The sequence below is a fragment of the Astatotilapia calliptera genome, chromosome 22 (assembly GCF_900246225.1).
Source record: "Astatotilapia calliptera chromosome 22, fAstCal1.2, whole genome shotgun sequence".
Taxonomy (NCBI): domain Eukaryota; kingdom Metazoa; phylum Chordata; class Actinopteri; order Cichliformes; family Cichlidae; genus Astatotilapia; species Astatotilapia calliptera.
Window position 1 is genome coordinate 34,673,405 of NC_039322.1, and position 21,303 is coordinate 34,694,707.

The window sequence follows — 21,303 nt, forward strand, 5'->3', positions numbered from 1 at the left end:
AAGAAGGTGGAATGAAGACACAGTTCAAACACACTTGGTGGATGCTGACGGTGATCCTGTTGCTGAGGTCATCCTGTAGTCTCTTACGGACTACCTCCAACGCTTCCATGACTGGGATGCAAGTGAAGAGAGATGTAACGTCGTACGAGACCATGGTTTCATCTGCCTCCATGATGACATCTCTCACCTTCTCAACAAAATCCAAAGTGTTCTGGATGTGGTGTTGAGACCTGTTTATTAGATTGGGGGAAACCTGCAGTCAGCTGAGACTGAAGAAGTCCCTTGGATGAGTGACTAAACGTTTCTCCCACTGAAAACGCTACATCCAGAGGAACAGAATCAACTTTTGGAGCCTTCTAAAGTATTCGTTTCCTCGTTCGATGGTCTAATAAATCTGACCTAAACAGGGAAAAGGCTCTCAGGGCACACATACCGATGGGCCAGAGGCTTCATGTTTATTAGGAGGACTGGAGAAATGATATTAGAGCCGTCACAGTTTCTCACAGCATCATCCACCAACTCAAAGAGTTTACTCAACTTTTCTATTCTGCTGGAATCCTGTTGACTCCTGCACTAAACGATATTTAACCTGCTCCTTTACCTCTGGCCTGACAGAAATGTCAATCACACCAACACAGCCCTGACTCTACAAAGTCTGAAACAAACAATCCAATCACAGTCAGGTATGAAAGTGACTCATACGGCAGGTTGTGTACCAATGGTCGTGTTTAATTTTAAACAGGATTATACACAAATAAAAACCATTAGCTTATTTTATTATCTAAAAAAAAAAAAAAAAAAAGAAGCCCACACACACAATCCGTATGGACTGGGAGGAAAAGGTGGAAAGGTGAACTCCACAGAGGCCATGATGTCCCGGTTCAGCAGTAGATGGGCTCTGGCAGACTGGATGTCACATAGTCCTGCTGTAACTCTGTGGACTGCCAGTGACAGTCTATCAGTGCATCGTACAGTTCCTCACTGTGCTCCATGAACTTCCTGTTGGCCTCCACCACATCCACCTCCACACTTGGATCTGCGAAACACAAACATCCACTTAGAAGGTATATGCGCTGCAATTACACACAAGCCTCTTTATTAGGTAGACCTCCACCACTCAAGAACGCAAATATTTGTTTTGCCAAATCACAAGGCAGCAGGATGACCTGTTGAAGACCACAACACCAGCATCATCTGTTTGAAACATCAGCAATGGGCCAAACTGCATACACACGAATAAATAAGTAGGAATACTGCTAGTGTTACCCCTCAGCCTACTAGGAGACACACCTATGATATCAATGTCATGTTATCACATTCACAAGACTTTCACAAAATGTGACCTCTGACCTTTAGTTTGAGGTCACTGACATTCAAACTTGTCTGATGTTGTTAGTAGACGAAACGTTTCTTCCACTGTAAATGTCCAGATCAACACAACCAACCCGTTGAAATTGCCTTACCCAGATGATCGAGCATGCATCGAGAAATTTGAACCCACTTTGGCCCCGACTGCTTGAAGCTAGTACGAGCACGTGCGAGTAAATGTGGTTATCCCAGTGTCATGATTCGAGTTTTGAGGAGAAGACAAACGACTGCATGGTCTCAGTAGATGTCAGAATAGTGATCTTTATTACACACTTCTGAACCAGAAGTATGGGAAGACTGACGTACAGCAACAATCTCCAAAGAGTGGACCGTTCCCCATCCTTATATAACCCATGATGACATCACACAGTTAGACCTTACTGGAAATGATAACAGTCTCCCCATAGTCCAAAGTTCTCCTTATACAAACATCAGATGATACTTTAGAGAAAAACAAGTGTGTGACATGTCATGTTGTGCAGTTCTGTGAGCCTGTGTGTCCAACTAGAGAATGTCCTGACATGACCTCCCTGTGTAAATAAGGGTGAACGTGCGTGTTTACATAACTCTCTATGTGCATGTTCTGATGTAGGCCTGCAAATGAATTAGAACAAGGTCCTGCTGGACCCTCCAGTTATGGACGGTGAATACAATGCTGTGGATACCATTTGAGACTTGATTACAATGATGATAATATGCATACATTAATCTTTACTCAGATTACCATAGATATAAAACAAAGATTATACTGTCATCAGATTCCACAATGGTAAATGATTAATCAATGATAACTGATTATGAGAATACAAAATAAAATATCTCCTGATCACACCAGCCGGGCATTTGTCGAAGCAGGGAAGGCGCCTACAGAACGCTCCAAACCCGTAGTGGTCCCTTATGTGTCAGGAGTTAGGGCTGTTCGATATAACGATATATAATCGCATGACGATATAAAAACATCTATCGTTTGTTTCGTGGTGTCGCCAAATAAACTGTTTACTGCAATATTTTTTCATGTTTTGATGTCACTGTAGTGGCTACATTCATTTCTTAAAGCTCTCTCTTTCTCTTATATTTAATATAACCACACTACGGACGGACAAAATGGTAAAACCATCGCGTGTCCGCTTGTTTATTTTCCACATCAACCTTTCACAATAAAGCTCAAGATCCTGTTGAGACCTTTCAAAATAATCTGCATCACGTGAAAGAGCATGCAGAGTGTTTACAGATGAGAAGCAAAAATGAGCCGTTAGGTGCTCCAAATAAACCTTAGACTCAAACGTTAGAACTTTTCCCCGCAGTACGCCGTGTAATAAATACAAAGAAAACGGCGGCCGTTACAACTTATGTCTAAAAATGTATCGTTTCATGTATCGGTTAAAGCACTCGACTCAGCTACATGACGCGCAGCTGGAAACACGTCACGCAAGTCGAGCTGCCCGAGATTCACAGAAAATGTAAAATTTTTGTGATTTATATCGTTATCAGGACGATGGATGTCTTATATCGGGATATGAGATTTGGTCATATCGCACAGCCCTACCAGGAGTATCGGAACATTTTCTCTAAACACAGAGTCTCTGTGGCTTTTAAACCCCAAAAAACGCTGCGCCAGAAACTGGTCCACCCCGACACAAACAGAGTAACATAGTGTACGCTGTTCAGCGCCAGGATTCATATATCGGGGAAACCAAACAACCTCTGGCTACAACAATGAAGAACTCGTCAGCGGGGCAGAGCGACATGAGGGAAATCTAATATCACAATATTTTCTTTATATAAATATCACCAAATGTTTAAATAACCTCCAAATGTTATTTTCAACCATATAAACCTAAAATTTCACTGCTATACTCAGTCAAATCGACCATTCAATGGTTTTTTTTCTACTTGAATACAAAGAAAAAAATCTGAATGTTTTATTTTAGCCGTTCTTTAACCATCAGGTGCACAGAGGATACTGCCACAGTACGTCTGTGGTCAACACCTTTAACAAAGGATTTTAAAGGTTTCTTTGGTGTGTGGGGAGACGTTCACGTGCAAAGTTTAATATTGCCATGGCAACTCATACTCGATGGTTAGGATAAAGACATTTTAACCATTGTACGTGGAGAGACTCGCGATACAATGAAAATGTTCGATATCGCCCAGCCCTACTCGTCAGGCCAGGACTCTGCAGTCTATGCACACCTACAGGCCAGTGGACTCTTTCAATGATGAGGATGTAACATCCTGGACAGGGAGGAGCGCTGGTTTGAGGGCGGAGTCAAGGAGGCCATTTACGTGAAAAGGGAAAGACCATCTCTGAATGGAGGAGGGGCCTAAGGGTGCATCTGTCACCATCTTACAATGCTGTGATTGCAGCCATTCCCCAACTCTCTGTGAATGGGACTCATGGCCATTGATCAATGGTCATGACCTCCCAGCCCATTGTTAGTCAGTGGTGCTAGTTTCACTTATTGTACAAATGTCCTGTTTATAAGGTTGGAATATGGTATCTAAGCAGATTCTTACTCTGGATGGCATTACCTTGGCCTCCAGTAACACTGTGAGGAACCTTGGAGTCATGTTTGACCAGGACATGTCCTTCAACGCACATATTAAACACATATGTAAGACTGCTTTCTTCCATTTGCGCAACATCTCTAAAGTTAGAAATATCCTGTCTCAGAGTGACGCTGAAAAACTAGTTCATGCATTTATTACTTCCAGGCTGGACGACTGTAATTCATTATTATCAGGAAGTCCTAAAAACTCCCTGAAAGCCTTCAGTTAATCCAAAATGCTGCAGCAAGAGTCCTGACAGGGACTAGAAAGAGAGAGCAGATTTCTCCTGTTTTGGCTTCCTGTTAAATCCAGAATTCAAAATCCTGCTCCTCACATACAAGGTCTTAAATAATCAGGCCCCATCTTATCTTAATGACCTTGTAGTACCATATCACCCTATTAGAGCACTTCACTCTCGCTCTGCAGGCCTACTTGTTGTTCCTAGAGTATTTAAAAGTAGAATGGGAGGCAGAGCCTTCAGTTTTCAGGCCCCTCTTCTGTGGAACCAGCTTCCAGTTTGGATTCAGGAGACAGACACTATCTCTACTTTCAAGATTAGGCTTCAAACTTTCCTTTTTGCTAAAGCATATAGTTAGGGCTGGACCAGGTGACCCTGAATCCTCCCTTAGTTATGCTGCAATAGACGTAGGCTGCCGGGGGATTCCCATGATGCATTGAGTTTTTCCTTTCCAGTCACCTTTCTCACTCACTATGTATTAACAGACCTCTCTGCACTGAATCATACTTGTTATTAACCTCTGTCTCTCTTCCACAGCATGTCTTTATCCTGTCTTCCTTCTCTCACCCCAACCAATCACAGCAGATGGCCCCGCCCCTCCCTGAGCCTGGTTCTGCTGGAGGTTTCTTCCTGTTAAAAGGGAGTTTTTCCTTCCCACTGTCGCCAAAGTGCTTGCTCATAGGGGGTCATATGATTGTTGGGTTTTTCTCTGTATCTATGAAGCGCCTTGAGGCGACTTTGCTGTGATTTGGCGCTATATAAATAAAACTGAATTGAATCCTGCAGTCAGATGAGACTGAAGAAGTCACTTGATGATGAAATGTTTCTCCCACTGAAAACGCTGCAGCCAGATGAACAGGATCAACCTTTTTGGAAACTACTGCTCATCTTTTTCTTATTTTTTTAAGTCTGGCATGTGAAAATAATGACAAGCAACAGCAAGCAGCTGCCACCCAGGCTAAATGCTAACCTTCCAGTCCTTCGTCCTCCTGAACGGTTTCACTCTCCTAAAACAAACAAACAAGAGGTTAGAATGATTCCATCTGTTTAACAATAACTGATATCTGCAACTCTGGTTTAACAGAGACAGCAGTTACCTGTGCAGCAGAATACTGTGAGTAATCATACTGCGGATAGTTGTAGCCATACATTCCTCCAGTCTGGTCATAGCCCCAGGAAGAATAAAAGCCAGGATAGGTCTGCTGCTGGTACTGGGTGTACTGGTCATAGTTTTGTCTGTATCCAGAGGTAGACTGCCATGATTTGTGCTCCGACTGCTGCTGCTTGTTCTTTAAGCTTAGAGAGGAAAGCACAGAAACACTCGTGAACTGAGCCAGTCCTTGGGGCTGTACTACGGGCACAAATACAGCCGTGTCCTGACAAAGGGAGGTAAGATTCTGAGAACTCACTTGTTAGCAGCCAGGCTCAATCGCAGAGGCTTGCCACCCAGCCCCACAGCTCCCTGACACTCCTCTAACGCCCGCTTCTGCAGCCGCTCATCAGGGAACTGAACGAAGCCACAGCCCCTGCAGAGAAACACGGCGGTGTTAAACTCACGAGGGAGCAACTCGTCTTAGGACCACCAGAAGTTTTCTTATGTTTACACCACATTTTAAAACAGAGGGTAAGAAAACGCTCTAGATTCAGTTTAGTTTGGATACTCCGGGATCATGTTTGAGTCTGGATAGGCTCAGATAAAGACCAACACTTAATTATACATTCGTGGTGCTGTTGATTTTGGCTGCCAGTTAAATCCACAGGCAGTATGGTCAGTGTGGAAAAAGTCTTTTTATACACAGTTACACAAAATACTGCAGAAAAATCAGGGTTAGACTGAAGTTAGCAGCACACGTAGCAGAACATAGTCGCAGCTATGGAGCGGAGCAGTGTCTGTAACATGTTCATATACTGTCTGTCAAATTCATCGCTTCAAAGTTCATCAACAGTCAATAATTGTCCCTTTTACGATAATTAACATGTGTGTAGGTCCCAGTCAGTGAATCACTGCCTTATTGTGGTGAAAGGGTCTGATTGTTTGTTTGCTGTAGGGGCAGACTGGTCCTGAATGAAGGACCAGAGAAAGAGCGATTCAGAAGACCCCCGTGACTACAACATCAAGGCAACAGTTCACCCTGCCCGGGATACCGGGGGCCATGAGAGGCAGTGGGCTGCAGTGGGTATCCTGGTATCCACTTGCCTTGGGGTTTTCCTCAGTGGACGAGAGGGTTTGCTCCCTGAACGGGTCCTGACTGTCATCTGCACGCGCCAAAGGACCATTCAGAGTATCCAGCCTTCTTGGGAGTCCCTGTGTGGGGACTCTGTCATCCTACTGGGGGACTTCAACGCTCATGTGCGCACTGACAGTGAGACCTGGAGGCGCCATTGGGAGGGATGGCCTTGCTGACCTGAACTCAAGCAGTGATGTTACCGGAGTGTTGTTTGTCAGTTTGTCCATAACAAACGCCATGTTTGAACATAAGGGTGCCCGTAAGTGATCGCAGTACCAGGTCGCCCGAGGCCGCGGGCTGATGACTGATTGTGTAATCGTATCATCAGATTCACGGCCGGATGTTCTGGACACTCTGTGAGAGGAGGACTGAGTTGTCAGTTAATCACCACCTGGTGGCGAGTTGGACCAGGTGGCGGGGGAGGACAGACCTGCCACACCAACACGTATAGCGAGGGTGAAAATATGACTGGATGAGTGCAGCAATGCCATTCTGTAGATCCAAATGTGTTCTGACATGTTAATACTTACTTGGAGTTGCCCATGCTGTCCAATACCACTTTTCCACCACGACAGGAAGGGTAACGATTGTAAAAAAACTCATAAAGCATCCCATCATCCACATCTGGAGTGAGATCTCCGACAAACAGAGAATACATCTGCCTACAACAAGAAGAGACAAAGTCAGAGCAGCGCTCCGTGATGGTTCTGTCATTAGGACCGTTCCGGTCACCTTGGATAATTCTGCTTGTCCACCTGGACTCACCCGCTTTCCTGTTTTCCAAAGGTCGCTCGGTTTAACTTGAATCTTGTGGGCTATGAGAAAATAAAGTCCAATCAATCAACAAATGAATAAAATCTCTGAAATGATAAACAAACAAAAGATAAGGCTGTTGTTAGCAACTGCTGTTCTCCATACCGGGTTGGCTCCCGGTAAAGGTTTTCCATTGATTTTGCGGAGACACCTCTCGGCTGTGGCCTCGTCTGTCATCTCCACAAAACAGTAACCCAGAGCACCCCTGGGGGACGACACACTATTTAACGTCATTATAGAATAACTGCAAATAAGAATACTGCATGTGAATTCAGCTCTTACCCTGTCATCTTGTTGCGGATGATCCTGACATTAACCACCTGCTCGCCCATGGTGGAAAAAGCTCTGGTGATGAACTTCTCATCCATGTAGGTCTCCAGCTGCAGAGCAGCAAAAACAGTTAGCTATGTGATCACTGTAGTGATTACTGTTAGGAACGAGTCGGGCTTCAGCTAAATGTTTCTAACAAGAGAGGGAAGATAAATCTCCTTTGGTCCACAGAACTGCACAGTGAGAAATAAAATGTGAAATTCCCCCTTTTCTAATGAATCTGTCACAAATCTGGGCTCAAAGTAATGCTGGTCTAGTTAAAGTGCGACTTATCACAGCTGTGCCACTCCTATCAAACTGAGGGTACAGTTTGCACAGGCTCACCTAAACTGGACAATTGGAAATATGCTGCCTGGTCTGACAAGTCTCGAGCTCTGCTGCAACATTTGGGGGACAGGGTCCCAGGTTTAGATTTTTAAATACATAGTGAGATTGAAAAGATGCAAAAATATACACGTTCCAATCATTTGCTGGTGATTTTACCAAGATATGCTAACTACAACCATTTCTAGGTTATACAATACACGACACATTTTTTCAAATATTGTTGAGTCTTATGCATCACATCTTATATAAGTGAGATGGATCTTAAGTTTCCCTTTGAGCGATTTGCCTCTTAACATAACAATTAAAGTGATTTTAAAAGTTTGCATTTTGTGTGTCACAGGACATGCTATGGATGATGCCTGCATTACCCGGTTATTTCTCTGTGTAAGAAAGTCGTCAGCAGCTTCTCCTACAGCTGGAGGAAGAGAAGAGAGCTGGCTGAAGTGCAAATACAGCTGGGTCTTCCAAGTCACCAGCTACTCACAGAGGCAACAGCTCGCTGGGGATCAAGGCTTCTCGTGATAGAGAGAGTTCTGGGGCAGGAAAGAGCACTTTCTAAAGTTCTCTGTCGACATGAAAACCAGACCTCTAGTCCCTACTTGGCGGGACATAGAGGTCCTGGAGGCAGTTCAGAAAGCTCTCAAACCCTGTCAGGACTTCACTGATGCACTTTCAGGAGAGAAGTATGTGACCCTGTCCTGTGCTACACCTGTTTAACACTAGTCTCCTGGCACCTGGAGAGGTGACCTGTTGGACATGGCTTCTTTTGTGGATCCACGGTTCAGGGCGAAATACATCCCTAGTGAGAAAATTAATGCACTAAAACATAAACTCGTCTTGGAGGCAGAGTCTCTGCTCAGCTATCAGGGCACGTGTTTGTCTGAGCTGCCTGATCCAGCCGTGCCTGAGTCTGCAGACCAAGAAGAAGCAGCAGTGGGTGACACAGCTAAAAAGAGATCACTGGCAAGCTTCTCCCAGCACAGCCACCAACACTTCACAAAGAGGGAGGCAATCGAAAATGAATTTTCTAGCTACCTGTTGTCAGTTTGTGTAGAGTGATGCTGACCCTCTCAAATGGTGGAAGGAACATGAAGTTGCCTTTCCAGCACTGAGCCTCCTGGCCGAGAAATACCTTTGTGTGCCAGCTACCAGCTCCCCTTCTGAAAGGACTTTTAGTTGCAGTGGAAACATGGTAACCTGCCACAGGGCATCCTTGAAGCCTGATACTGTTGACAGATTAGTTTTCCTGGCACAAAATCTGGAAGCTGTACAGTAGCTGGCCTTGCCAATTGTTTGTGTTCCTTCTATATTGTTATTGTCATTGGAGATTTGCACAAAGACCCACTGAGCAAAGGATGTAATTTTGTTCATTTCATTCAATCTGTTTACATGTTTGGTTTTTTGCACAAAGTACCAGATGATTGTTCAGGAATACACACAAAGAAGCAAAACTTTACTTCAGTGTAAGCCACTTCCAAAGGCCAAGTTGCCTTTGTCACTTTTGCTCTGCATCTTTTTAGTTTACATTTAGTTTACAATTGTGAGCTTTTTGTTATACATAAAAAAAATTTTTTACATTTTATTTATGGAGCATTATTAAATAATAAACGTTGACAATTTATTTTTGACTAATTTTTCATGTACATCTGCAGTTGTATGTTAATAAAAGTGCCTGTGTGACATCTGGGACAAGCAGCTTTGACTAAGAACTCTGTTTGTTCTTACTTTATGGGATTAAAGAAAAATAATCAAGATATATACTGTTTATCGCCACCCAGCTAAAAAATATCGAGATATGAATTTTGGTCCATATCGCCCAGTCCTATTGGTGCTGTATAAATAAAACAGAATTGAAATTGCTTGCATTAATAAATAGACTGTAGTCAGCAGGATCTGTGACACTGTTAAACACAAAATAAAGAAATTTGCTGTTTTGTACCCACAGCATCATTACCAACCGAGTCCACTTTATAGAGCTGTTATACTTGTTGCTGCCCTCTTGGCCAGATCGATCTCGGACAAAAACAAACATTTTTATTGTCATTGAGACTCTTGAGCTGCATTAAGGATATAAAGTGACTTGAGATCATTCATGAGAGATTTGTCTGACATATTACCAGCAAGATATTAACAACAAAGACTGGAAATCGCTTTTAGTGCAACACTGGTATCAGCCAGCGAGTTGCAGGAGTTTGTTGCAGTAGGTCTGATAAGGAAAAGTCACTGTTATGGGTAAAGACCGGTTAAAACCGTGCCCTGGGTTTATCCGCGGCTAAGCTGCGGAACGCGGATGTATGCTAAATGTATGCTACACGAGAAAGCGTGTTTTGGTCTGTCCACGGTTGGTGTTGGCCCCTGACTGCCACATTAAACACAAAGTAACCGTCTTACAGGAACTCCGTACAAAGTTTTGTGCGGCAACGCAACATTACATGAAGTCAAGTTACGTTCATTCGGCGTGTGCGGCTCGTTTACAGCTAGCTAACACTCACGGTCAGACCAAACAAGTTACCGCGACAACAAGCTGGAAGCAACTCACGTTTCCCATCCATAGCGTACTCATGGCGCTGCCGCGGTGAAGATCCGACCACGAATACGGTTTACGGTCCAACTGCTAAACTACACCGAAGCTTCCTGTACGCTTTAGCCTAACGCGGACCACGCGCCACCGCTAGGTCCTACGTCACTCAAAAGGGCTTTGGAGCATGATGTCACGGGAGGGGGCGTGGCTGCCGAGGCGCCATTTTAGCAGGCCAAACAAAGGAGCGAAAGCACACGGATGGCATCAGCAATGGTTCGCACTTGCTGTGTTGTCGGTTGTAATGATCGCACGATCGTGAAGGGAATAAGCTGGAAATGGGCTGTTTTTATTCTTTCCCCACCTGGAAGCATCGTGAGGCAGCTCGTGTATCCATGTTACCAAAAGAAGCGCCTGGATAGCAGCTGTGAGACGAGCTCCACAGACATCTGTTGGTGCTCCAGACGTTTTCATTCAGGTAAGATCTGAATAAGTTCACTCTTTGTAGCCTATTAGTGTTATTTTCAATGCGCTCTGAGCTCATACCAAATTAGAACAAACATCCTACTGAGTGATTTTGTAGATTTATGTTCTGTTTATAGAGTTGCTATTTGTTTTTCATTATTGCAGCAAACCAGTGGCGTGTCCAGCGGGGTGGCCTGGGGGGGGGCACAGGCCACCCCCCCAACCAGACTGGCCACCCCAGGTGCCACCCCAAAGGCAAAACAATAAAATTCAATCAAATATCAAATGTACGATTATGTTTTCACGGTGAACCTCAGATATCCGAGTGTAAGTGAATGCAGCACCGGCTTCTGCGCTATGTGCATCACGTTAGCAAAGGTAGGAGAGCCAAGCACGAAAGACGGCACTGCAGGAAACAATTTTTCGGTGAAAGAAAATGAGGACAGAATAAATGTCAGTAATATTAAGTTTGAGTTTAGTAAACTTCGGTGAAATTAGAATACCAAGGAAAAAATAACACTTAAAATAACACTTAAAAGAATTATTGGAATATTTCAGACAGTATGCTACTGAGGGCAGCTAACATAAGAGTTATGAGTTATAAGATATAATCTAAGTCGTAACATTGCTGTATGGAGCTGCAGATTTGGTTGCAGGTTAACATAGCTGGACTGGCCATCGGGCTTATTTGACTTATTTTTTATTTATTTTGTAATGGCATGAACAATGAGAGGTGGTGGATCGGCCAGATGCAGGTCGATGTGTAAAAATAACTCAGTTGTTTGGTGGTGGCTATGACGGGGCTTCCACAGAGGCCAGCAGGTGGATGAGGGAAGGGGAGGCAGGAGGAGAGCCCCGAAGCAGCCGCCAGTCCGAGTGTCAGGTGAACTGAACTTCAGGTAAGAAGTTATGACCTGCAGTCTATCTGGGTCAGATATAAACCAAGTTTAGGTGGAGTTTATTTTCATGTTGCTGACTTTTTACCCTCAGTTGCAATAACTCATACTGCGTTCTAGCCAGCTTGATGGAGTTTTTATACAGTACAGCTGGGTGGGTGCTATGATGTTACTGATAGTGAACTTTATTTTATTCATAAGGTTAGTTAGTAGAGTTGCCAACGACTCCTTAAAAAATGGAATGGTCCGTCATTCAGAGAAAATATTACACGTTTTGTATTGAGCTGAGAAGAGACGCAGTTTGTCCCGGACTTTAGCTAGAATGGAAAAAAGACACAAAGCTGGATTTATTCTGTCTTTATGCTGCACAGCTGCCTCTTCTCTCATTCTCTCCCCCTCCCTCTCCTGTTGCTACTTCAATCATGAAACTGATCAATGATCAGCTGATCGGCTCTCTTGTTTATTTATCGCCCACTTTGCGCCAGAAAGAGGAAACCAGGAGATGTCGCGCAGCAGCACGTTTAAGCTTGATCAGCTGTTGTTAGAATTTATTTAATATTAATTTCTAGTATCAGCTGATGTTTGCTGGAGCCACAGCTGTAAAGCTGCTGGTCATGATATGGTTTGGATATGTGGTGAGAGGGAAACATGAAGATGAAACCAGGAGACGTCCTTACTGGATCATCAGAGCTGTGATGGAGAAACAGGTTTACCTTTTAGGTGACAGGAATGAGTTGAAGTTATGAACTGTTTCTGAGAGACAAATAACACCAGGATCCTTTTCTAAGTAGCTGACAGCTGGTAACTGTGCAGGGGCGGGTCTAGCAAAGTGTTGCCAGGGGGGCAGGTAGGGCATTAACAGGGAGAGGTGGGCACAAAGACATACTTTTCTTTCTTATTCTCATTTAAAATGTCTCACTTTTATTAAATAATTATCTGAATCTTACAACCAAAGTTTTTATCTGACGTAAAATGTATAGAAATCATACATATACCAACAAGACTGTACATCACTGTCACAACAGCATTTGTTTTCATTCAAAGGCTTTATGGCTTTAATACCTGGGGGGCCGGTCTGTAGTCAAAATGCCCGATTTTCTGTCCCAGTCCAGCCCTGCAGGTTAATACTGGCAGTGTCACCGTGTCAGCTGACTGTATTTCATCATCAGCCAGTGTTGTTCTTTATCAATATTACCAAAGTTTACCATAAGGCAGCATAGAAAGTATTTACTTGCTTTCAGGTTTTATTCAAATGTTAGTCTTTTCAGTTGTTTCTCCACTTTTTTCCTGTTTCAAAATCAAACACCAGGTTGTGAGAAGATTATCTTCTTTTTTTAACAGGCAGAGAAAGTTTAGCATTGGAACTGGCTAATTTGTCAATTGTTTGTTACAAATGTTCGTATTTTAATATTCAAAAATGTTTTTGCCCAAAACATATGTGCACTACATGTCAATAAAAATACTATGCAAATATGGATGTCCTTGACTGCTGAATAAACACTGACTGATTGTATCTCTTGTACTTTATCAACGCAGTATCTAAAAACTTTGCACCGTAGTGGTTAAAATCTCATTCTAATAAGAGTTAAAAGCACATTCGGTTATTAGGTTTACAGGGTTATTGAATTATGGTTAACGGTTGGTAGAATTGTTTTTAACATTATCTGCCAATTACATCTGCCACCCCTCTCCAAATCTGTGCCCCTACCTGGCCCCCCCAACAGAAATTTTCTAGACACGCCACTGAGACTGATGCGACAAAACCAGTAAGTAGGTGTACAGCGTACACTGTAGTGTGTAGCACACAGGAGTATTGGTTTATTACGTACACGTTGGTAAGTTGTCTTGTTGCAACTGACGAACTGAAACAAACGAGCGTGCTGTGTGTGCAACAGCGCGACAAACATTACCTGTCCTTTTATTAACTGCACAGGTAGTGCTGGTCACAGCTGCTGGCTACCTGTGTAAGGCTGTCATGGGTCTGTAGCTCTGTCACCGTTTTAGGGAACATATTTAGTTTTAAAGTATTTAGAACATATTTAGCTTTAAAGTAAGTTTCCGGGCTTTTCCTGCCTTTCTGGAGGGATTATATTTCACTAATAACGATCTAATATGCATGTCCACATAATTATGCATTATTATAATTATAATATATTAAAAAACACACGCTGTATTTTAAAGAACATACATTAAGAAGCAGATTATATTAGATTTATATTTTAAATTAGACAAAATTTAGATTTTACAGCAGTAAAATGATTGTATCAGTTTAAAAATGTAATAAGCTTTGCCCTGCACAGAGTGGATAGTGAAACAAATGGAATCATCATAAATACATTATTTCATATTTATTACTTCCCCCTCCTCATTGCTTTATTATTGTAGCTCTAGTAATAAATAATAATGTAAGGATGCCCATAGTATATACAGTATTCTGAAGAAGGTCTAAAATGTCACTGTGTGTGCATGTGTGTTTTATTTAGATGGATTTTTAAAAAAAATATTACTCATGATATAATATTGTGCAGACGTGCCTGGTAAGGACATGAGGAGGAAACAGCAGGAGCTGTGTGAGGCTACTAAAGGCAGGGCTATAACATTTTTCTGTCATCATTTTATTTTAGATTAAGTGCAAGAGTTGTTAGGTGTGGATAATTAGATTATAGTTTATTGCAATAGCAAGTTGTGCCTTGTTCTCAGATAGCAAGTGGAGAGTGATATATGAAATGATGGGAAGGAAGGAAGAAGAGAAGCAAAGAGTGATTCACAGGCAGAGCCTAAATTATTTCTCACAGTTTTTTGTTGCCTTATGGTTCCAAGCGCTGTCACCAGTCTTTGCATTTTGTTATTATCTCATGACACTTGTTTAATCAGCTACCATCTCTCCTGTGGACTTTTTAATGTCTACAGTCTCAGATCAACACAGCCCCGCCCTCCAGCACTATCAGCAGCAGGAGCAGCAGAAACCCCTCAACAGCAACATTGTACCCATCAGGTAAAGCATCGGCTACGTTTGCTTTGCCTTGTTGCCCATATTAGATTCTTGATGAATGTGTGTTGTTGTTATTCAGCCTGGCTCAATGTGCCCCTTTTTAACTTTGAGCACCCGCCCCTTTAAACCTCTCTGCACAGCCCTGACGCAGTATCTAAAAACTTTGCACCGTAGTGGTTAAAATCTCATTCTAATAAGAGTTAAAAGCGCATTCGGTTATTAGGTTTATAGGGTTATTGAATTATGGTTAACGGTTGGTAGAATTGTTTTTAACATTATGTGCCAATTACATCTGCCACCCTTCTCCAAATCTGTGCCCCTACCTGGCCCCCCCAACAAAAATTTTCTAGACACGCCACTGCAGCAAACCAGCCTATGAAATGGATGAAACACCCTGACTGGGTTCCAGCGCTACACAAGGGACCTGCTTCAAACAAACCACCATGCCAATCAGATTACTTCTTCCATGTGAGGCTGAAGAGGGGACCCTCCTGGATAAGATGGTGAAGGTTTGCTGCGTTTTGGTGAACATGTGCCCCAGTGTGGCAGTAAAACCAGGGAAAAGAAACTTGCTCTTGTTAAGAACTCTTAAAAGTCTTGTGCTGTTTATGTAGTGACAGTAAATTACAGAACGCTATAGTGGGTGATATTATTTAAATGCTGTCGTGATTTTATGTGAACATTTTGTCATTTGTAAACTACACATGACATTGATTCTACATTGTTACTGATGTGATGTTCTACAAAGTGCTTTTAATCTTTTTTTAAAAGGCAAACATGTATTTCTTTATTCAACTTTTGAACAGTGGTACTTAGTAAGTACACATTCAGCAAATCCAAATTACTTACATGGCAGTGCACTTCAGGCACAAATGTAGACCCCTAAATACAACATTATGGGTCATTCAGAACAGAACTATGCTTGGAGAAATATTTTCCCATCAGTTGATCCAACTCCTCCACAGTAGCAGGTGGAATTTTTCTTTTTTGAGGACGGCTCCTTTTACCTGTCAATATGGATGGTCTGTTTATGTTTTGATCGAGAGCCTTTTCTTGGGCAGCTGAAGAGGAGAAGTCTATCTTACAGCCAACCACTGGCTGTATCTTGGTCATATTACCCAGCAAAACCCAGTATGCAGGTTCATCTGTAACAGTCCTTGTGCCAAGGATCAACACTGCTGCTTCTACTTTAAACAGAAGAGCAGCGACATGGCTGCAGGTCTCCACGACTCCGGCCATACAGGTGCAGTGGCCGGCTCAACCTTCCCTGTGATGCTCACAGTGACCCATGGCTGCAATGCTGGTTCATTCAGTCTTTGAGAGTGCAGCACCTGAAACACACACCAAGTTCATAAATGTGTTTGATCTACTTTGTTACGGCCCTAGCAGGGCCTCCTCCTGAACGGCCTCCCTCCTATGTGCCTGTGTGGGCGTGTCCCACTACCCCTTCTGCCTGAGGTGCCACCTTTCCCTTTTGTGCAGCTGACTCTCATCAGTAATTAAAAGTATTTAAGCCCAGGGAAAGGTGAGCTCTGGGCGGGAGTGCCAGTAGTGTGGTTTTCAGCTGGTGAGCTGCTTTTTCTTTTTGGCTTACGTTTTACTTTATTGATTGACCAACGCCTGAGTTTTGTTTGTTGTTTTTCAAAAATGGTGATAGCGGCTTGTCCGTCTCTTTTAGTTGAATTACTTCAATAAAACTGTTTTATTTAACTGTTTCGCCTCCTTGATTCCTTTTTCTGACCCGGTCACTTTTGTTACTTCCCCCTCATCGCCTAGACCCCCCCAGGGGAACGTAACAACTTTATCATAAATGTAACAAAGTGTTTAGAAAGTTGGCACATACATGTAATTTTTCATTTCTTTATGTGTCCATCTATAGAACGCTGCATTTTATACAGGGAGTGCAGAATTATTAGGCAAGTTGTATTTTTGAGGAATAATGTTATTATTGAACAACAACCATGTTCTCAATGAACCCAAAAAACTCATTAATATCAAAGCTGAATATTTTTGGAAGTAGTTTTTAGTTTGTTTTTAGTTTTAGCTATTTTAGGGGGATATCTGTGTGTGCAGGTGACTATTACTGTGAATAATTATTAGGCAACTTAACAAAAAACAAATATATGCCCATTTCAATCATTTATTTTTACCAGTGACACCAATATAACATCTCCACATTCACAAATATACATTTCTGACATACAAAAACAAATCAGCGACCAATATAGCCACCTTTCTTTGCAAGGACACTCAAAAGCCTGCCATCCATGGATTCTGTCAGTGTTTTGATCTGTTCACCATCAACATTGCGTGCAGCAGCAACCACAGCCTCCCAGACACTGTTCAGAGAGGTGTACTGTTTTCCCTCCTTGTAAATCTCACATTTGATGATGGACCACAGGTTCTCAATGGGGTCCAGATCAGGTGAACAAGGTGGCCATGTCATTAGTTTTTCTTCTTTTATACCCTTTCTTGCCAGCCACGCTGTGGAGTACTTGGACGCGTGTGATGGAGCATTGTCCTGCATGAAAATCATGTTTTTCTTGAAGGATGCAGACTTCTTCCTGTACCACTGCTTGAAGAAGGTGTCTTCCAGAAACTGGCAGTAGGACTGGGAGTTGAGCTTGACTCCATCCTCAACCCGAAAAGGCCCCACAAGCTCATCTTTGATGATACCAGCCCAAACCAGTACACCACCTCCACCTTGCTGGCGTCTGAGTGGGACTGGAGCTCTCTGCCCTTTACCAATCCAGCCACGGGCCCATCCATCTGGCCCATCAAGACTCACTCTCATTTCATCAGTCCATAAAACCTTAGAAAAACCAGTCTTGAGATATTTCTTGGCCCAGTCTTGACGTTTCAGCTTGTGTCTTGTTCAGTGGTGGTTAAGGGCAGAAATCTGTGCCATCAGAAACTGAATTTGAATAAGTTAAATTTGAATTTGAATTTATGGTTTGAAAATGATCATCACTAAATTGAAATTGAATTTTATATTTTGAAAATGAATTGATTTGCTTTGAAACTGCATTTTATCCTTTAAAAATTCAGCTCTTGAATAATTTCAGTTTCACTTCTCACCATTCAGTTTCAGTTCCAAAATTCAGTTTTTTGGAACTTACATCCGGTTCCGGTTCAAGCGCAGATTAATAGAGCTACGTTTTACTAGCGGACCGAAAGTGTTACTGATGGGAATCTACAGCATCTTGAGCTGAATTAAGACTTCAGAAGTCATTCGTCATGTCGAATGACCAGCGGATAAACTCTCAGGTTGGTAATAAATGTATTACATGTATAAGAACAAGCGTCATGTTAACAAATGATAGCCGTAAGGTAACTTTTATGCTTATTGTAGCTGTTAGCTAAAAACGCTAATTTAGCGTAGTTTGCCCTGAATTCAGCTTTGACAACAAATATGATCGACTGTTTCTAGTAGAATTCTAAAGTTGTCATCTTGGACCCTCTCAGAGTACCCCTCTGTATGCTTGCAGAGACCCCTACAGTAGGGAAACATGCAAAACGGTGCCCAAACCTTTGTGTTTTAGCTTTATTTATGTCTTACACAGCATCCCAACTCTTTAGCTAACTTAATAACTTTAGCTAAAGTGAATAGTTAGTCTAATTCATTAGTGCAGCATTACTGGGTCACCTCTGTTTGAAGTGATATAGTATTGAGTATTGCACACCTTGTGCTTTTGGGCACTCCAGTGATGTTGCAGCTCTGAAATATGGCCAAACTGGTGGCAAGTGGCATCTTGGCAGCTGCACGCTTGACTTTTCTCAGTTCATGGGCAGTTATTTTGCGCCTTGGTTTTTCCACACGCTTCTTGCGACCCTGTTGACTATTTTGAATGAAACGCTTGATTGTTCGATGATCACGCTTCAGAAGCTTTGCAATTTTGAGACTGCTGCATCCCTCTGCAAGATATCTCACTATTTTTGACTTTTCTGAGCCTGTCAAGTCCTTCTTTTGACCCATTTTGCCAAAGGAAAGGACGTTGCCGAATAATTATGCACACCTGATATAGAGTGTTGATGTCATTAGACCACACCCCTTCTCATTACAGAGATGCACATCACCTAATATGCTTAATTGGTAGTAGGCTTTCGAGCCTATACAGCTTGGAGTAAGACAACATGCATGAAGAGGATGATGTGGACAAAATACTCATTTGCCTAATAATTCTGCACTCCCTGTAGTATAAATCCGCCTGTTCTCTGTCAGAAACCTGCCTGCAGAAAATGAACCTAAAGTATGTCATGGAAGGATGTCATCACTTTAGAGATGGAGAAAGCATAAAGTGACAATTATGAATCACTTAATATGATAATGAGATTCTGCAGGTCATTAATCGATGTATAAAACTAAAATAAAATGTATTTTTAGTGACACAGGACACAAACATGGAAGCAAGATGTATAATTAGGATTATTTATAATAAACATTAATAAATTATTGCAATTTCTTTAACCATAGAGAATAACTAAATTGTCACAATTTAGTCACATCAATGCACTGAACTCACTATGTTATCCCTCTGACAGCCTCCACATGTTCTCACTGTAATTTCCCCTCATGAATGAATTTATGCTGCACTAATCTGAATGTTCGGGAGGAAGTCGAACGCATTTCACTCGCAGTACTCGAGCTGACTTACCTTTGTTGGAATGACGGCGTACTCACGACGTGGAGGCTTAAAAATAGCCAAATCTTGTACCCAACCATTGGTGAACTGGATGTGCGCCTCCAGAGATTTATAATTGCGAAATTGGTTCGCCGTGTACGCGCTGACTCCACAGGTACGAGAATAGATCACGCTACGTCAACGGCGGTTGGTCCTCAGGGTTTCTACTCCACTGCTGTTATTTCATACGGGTCCACATTTTCAATGCACGCTATTTTTTTGCAAGTACCGTCTCGTTGCATCCGGTCGCAGTCTGTCTCTGTACCGTCCTTTTTCTTTTGAGCTGCTTTTAAGTGCGGTTCGTAGCACTCTTCCTTCCAACACAGTGGCCGTGTCCCTGTCACCTGGACTCCTCTGTAACATTTATTTGACACTTGATTGAATTTTATTTTTCTGTAACTCAGAGTATTGACCACATTCTAACATTACACGTTCAAGTGTTTCACACTTCCCCGTCTCATGCTTATTCATCTTTTTTACAGTGTTATTTAAACCTGTATGACCAAATCTTACTTTTGAGATTATATCGTCTTCTCTCTTACTGTTATGACTTCTTCTACAGTGTCCAGCTGCTCTCTGTATACCATAATAATATCTACCTTTTCCTTCTCTGTCCCATTGTGCCAGACACGCGACCTTTAACCTAATTTTTACTATATTTTATATCCATATCTACATGACTTCTTCTCGTTGCACCTTTTGCAAACTTACCGGCCTCTTCCTTTCCATCTACACCGATATGTTCAGGAATCCATAAAAATGTATTTCTATTCCTGTTTGATTCTACAGATTAAACGAATTATATTAAAAAACAATATCGTGTCTAGAATCCAAACACGTAAGACATATCCTCAATAGTGCGCTACCAGAGTCCGAGCACATCAAACACTTCCTACTGGTGCCTCCTCCACCCAGTTTGCAGTGATTAACACTGCTACAGTTCTCCAGTATAAACATCAGTAATTCTTTTATTCATCACAAAGCTTGTTTCTGGAATAACAAACACAACACTTTATTATCTAACAATTATGCTGCATCAGTTTACATGTTCTGTCCACATGTTCTGAATACTCTCCCCTTATGTGATCATATACCTGGCTCTTCCTTTGTGTGATGAATGAAATCAGTTGTCTGGTCATATATCCATGGCAGTAAATTTGAAAATGGTTCTGCTGGACTAATATGTTCGTTACTAATTCCTGTCTCATTTATTTTTCCCCTATAATCCAACCAAAACGTCTTATTCGTTCACTTTTTTACTTTTTCTTAAACAAGGTTTAATTATATTCTGAGCTTTATGATTTTCACTGTGTCCCTTTAACTTTGCCCAGTAAGTTACAGCTATTTCATGTCTTCTGATTTCTAATGGTTGTTCACCCACTCCAACGTGCAGTGTGGACACTGGTGTAGTTTTAATGGCCCCACAACAAAACCTCAGCGCTTGACACTGAATTTTATCCAAGTTATTTAACAATGTTTTAGCCGCTGAACCATAAAGCAGAACTGAGCTAATGAAGTCTTTATAAAGCTTTTGATGCTGTCCTATCTGCACCCCACGTGCTGCCTTTTAAACATCTTCAAATATCCAAAACCTTTTTACATTTCTCAGTTATTCCCCAATATGTGTTTTCCATGTAAGCCTTTTATCAAACCACATACCTAAATGTTTAAAGCAATCAACCTGTTCCGTCTCATTCCCATACAATTTGAGATTAAACAGCTAATCTACTCTCTGTAAAAATAATCCAAATGCCTCCATCATCAGCAAATAATGATTGATCTATATTATTAAATACCTCGTTAGGGTTCAGGGTTAGCCTAACCCCTGAGCAGCATTGCCCCCCCCCTGCTGAAGGACCCGTCCCATCCTGGCAACAATCTGTTCCAACTTCTGCG

At 42.1% G+C, this 21,303-nt stretch overlaps 1 protein-coding gene across 2 annotated transcripts; it reads right to left on the reverse strand.

Moving 5' to 3' along the window:
* Positions 1-780: 780 nt before the first annotated feature.
* LOC113014865 (tRNA selenocysteine 1-associated protein 1) lies at positions 781-10,555 on the reverse strand. 2 transcript variants are annotated; one of them, XM_026156650.1, is made up of 9 exons: positions 10,394-10,555; positions 7,480-7,577; positions 7,303-7,402; positions 7,150-7,199; positions 6,915-7,046; positions 5,566-5,682; positions 5,254-5,452; positions 5,127-5,163; positions 781-1,036 (listed from the first exon to the last, which is right to left on the reverse strand). In XM_026156650.1, the coding sequence occupies exons 1-9, from the start codon at positions 10,415-10,417 to the stop codon at positions 882-884; spliced, it is 912 nt and encodes a 303-aa protein (XP_026012435.1). In that variant the 5' UTR covers positions 10,418-10,555; the 3' UTR covers positions 781-881. The 2 variants fall into 2 exon arrangements, with proteins under 2 accessions (XP_026012435.1, XP_026012433.1); XM_026156648.1 differs by having other exon boundaries at positions 7,303-7,417.
* Between the last annotated feature and the right edge of the window lie 10,748 nt (positions 10,556-21,303).

What these genes read in the sequence shown, in the direction of transcription:
- LOC113014865 (XM_026156648.1), bottom strand. Translation starts at nt 10,417, where the DNA reads ATGAGTACGCTATGGATGGGAAAC. An exon ending in ATCCGCAACAAGATGACAGG is followed by an intron (nt 7,418 to 7,479) that starts GTAAGAGCTGAA and finishes GACGTTAAATAG; the next exon opens with TGTGTCGTCCCCCAGGGGTG. An exon ending in GGAGGACGAAGGACTGGAAG is followed by an intron (nt 1,037 to 5,126) that starts GTTAGCATTTAG and finishes TGTGTTTCGCAG; the next exon opens with ATCCAAGTGTGGAGGTGGAT.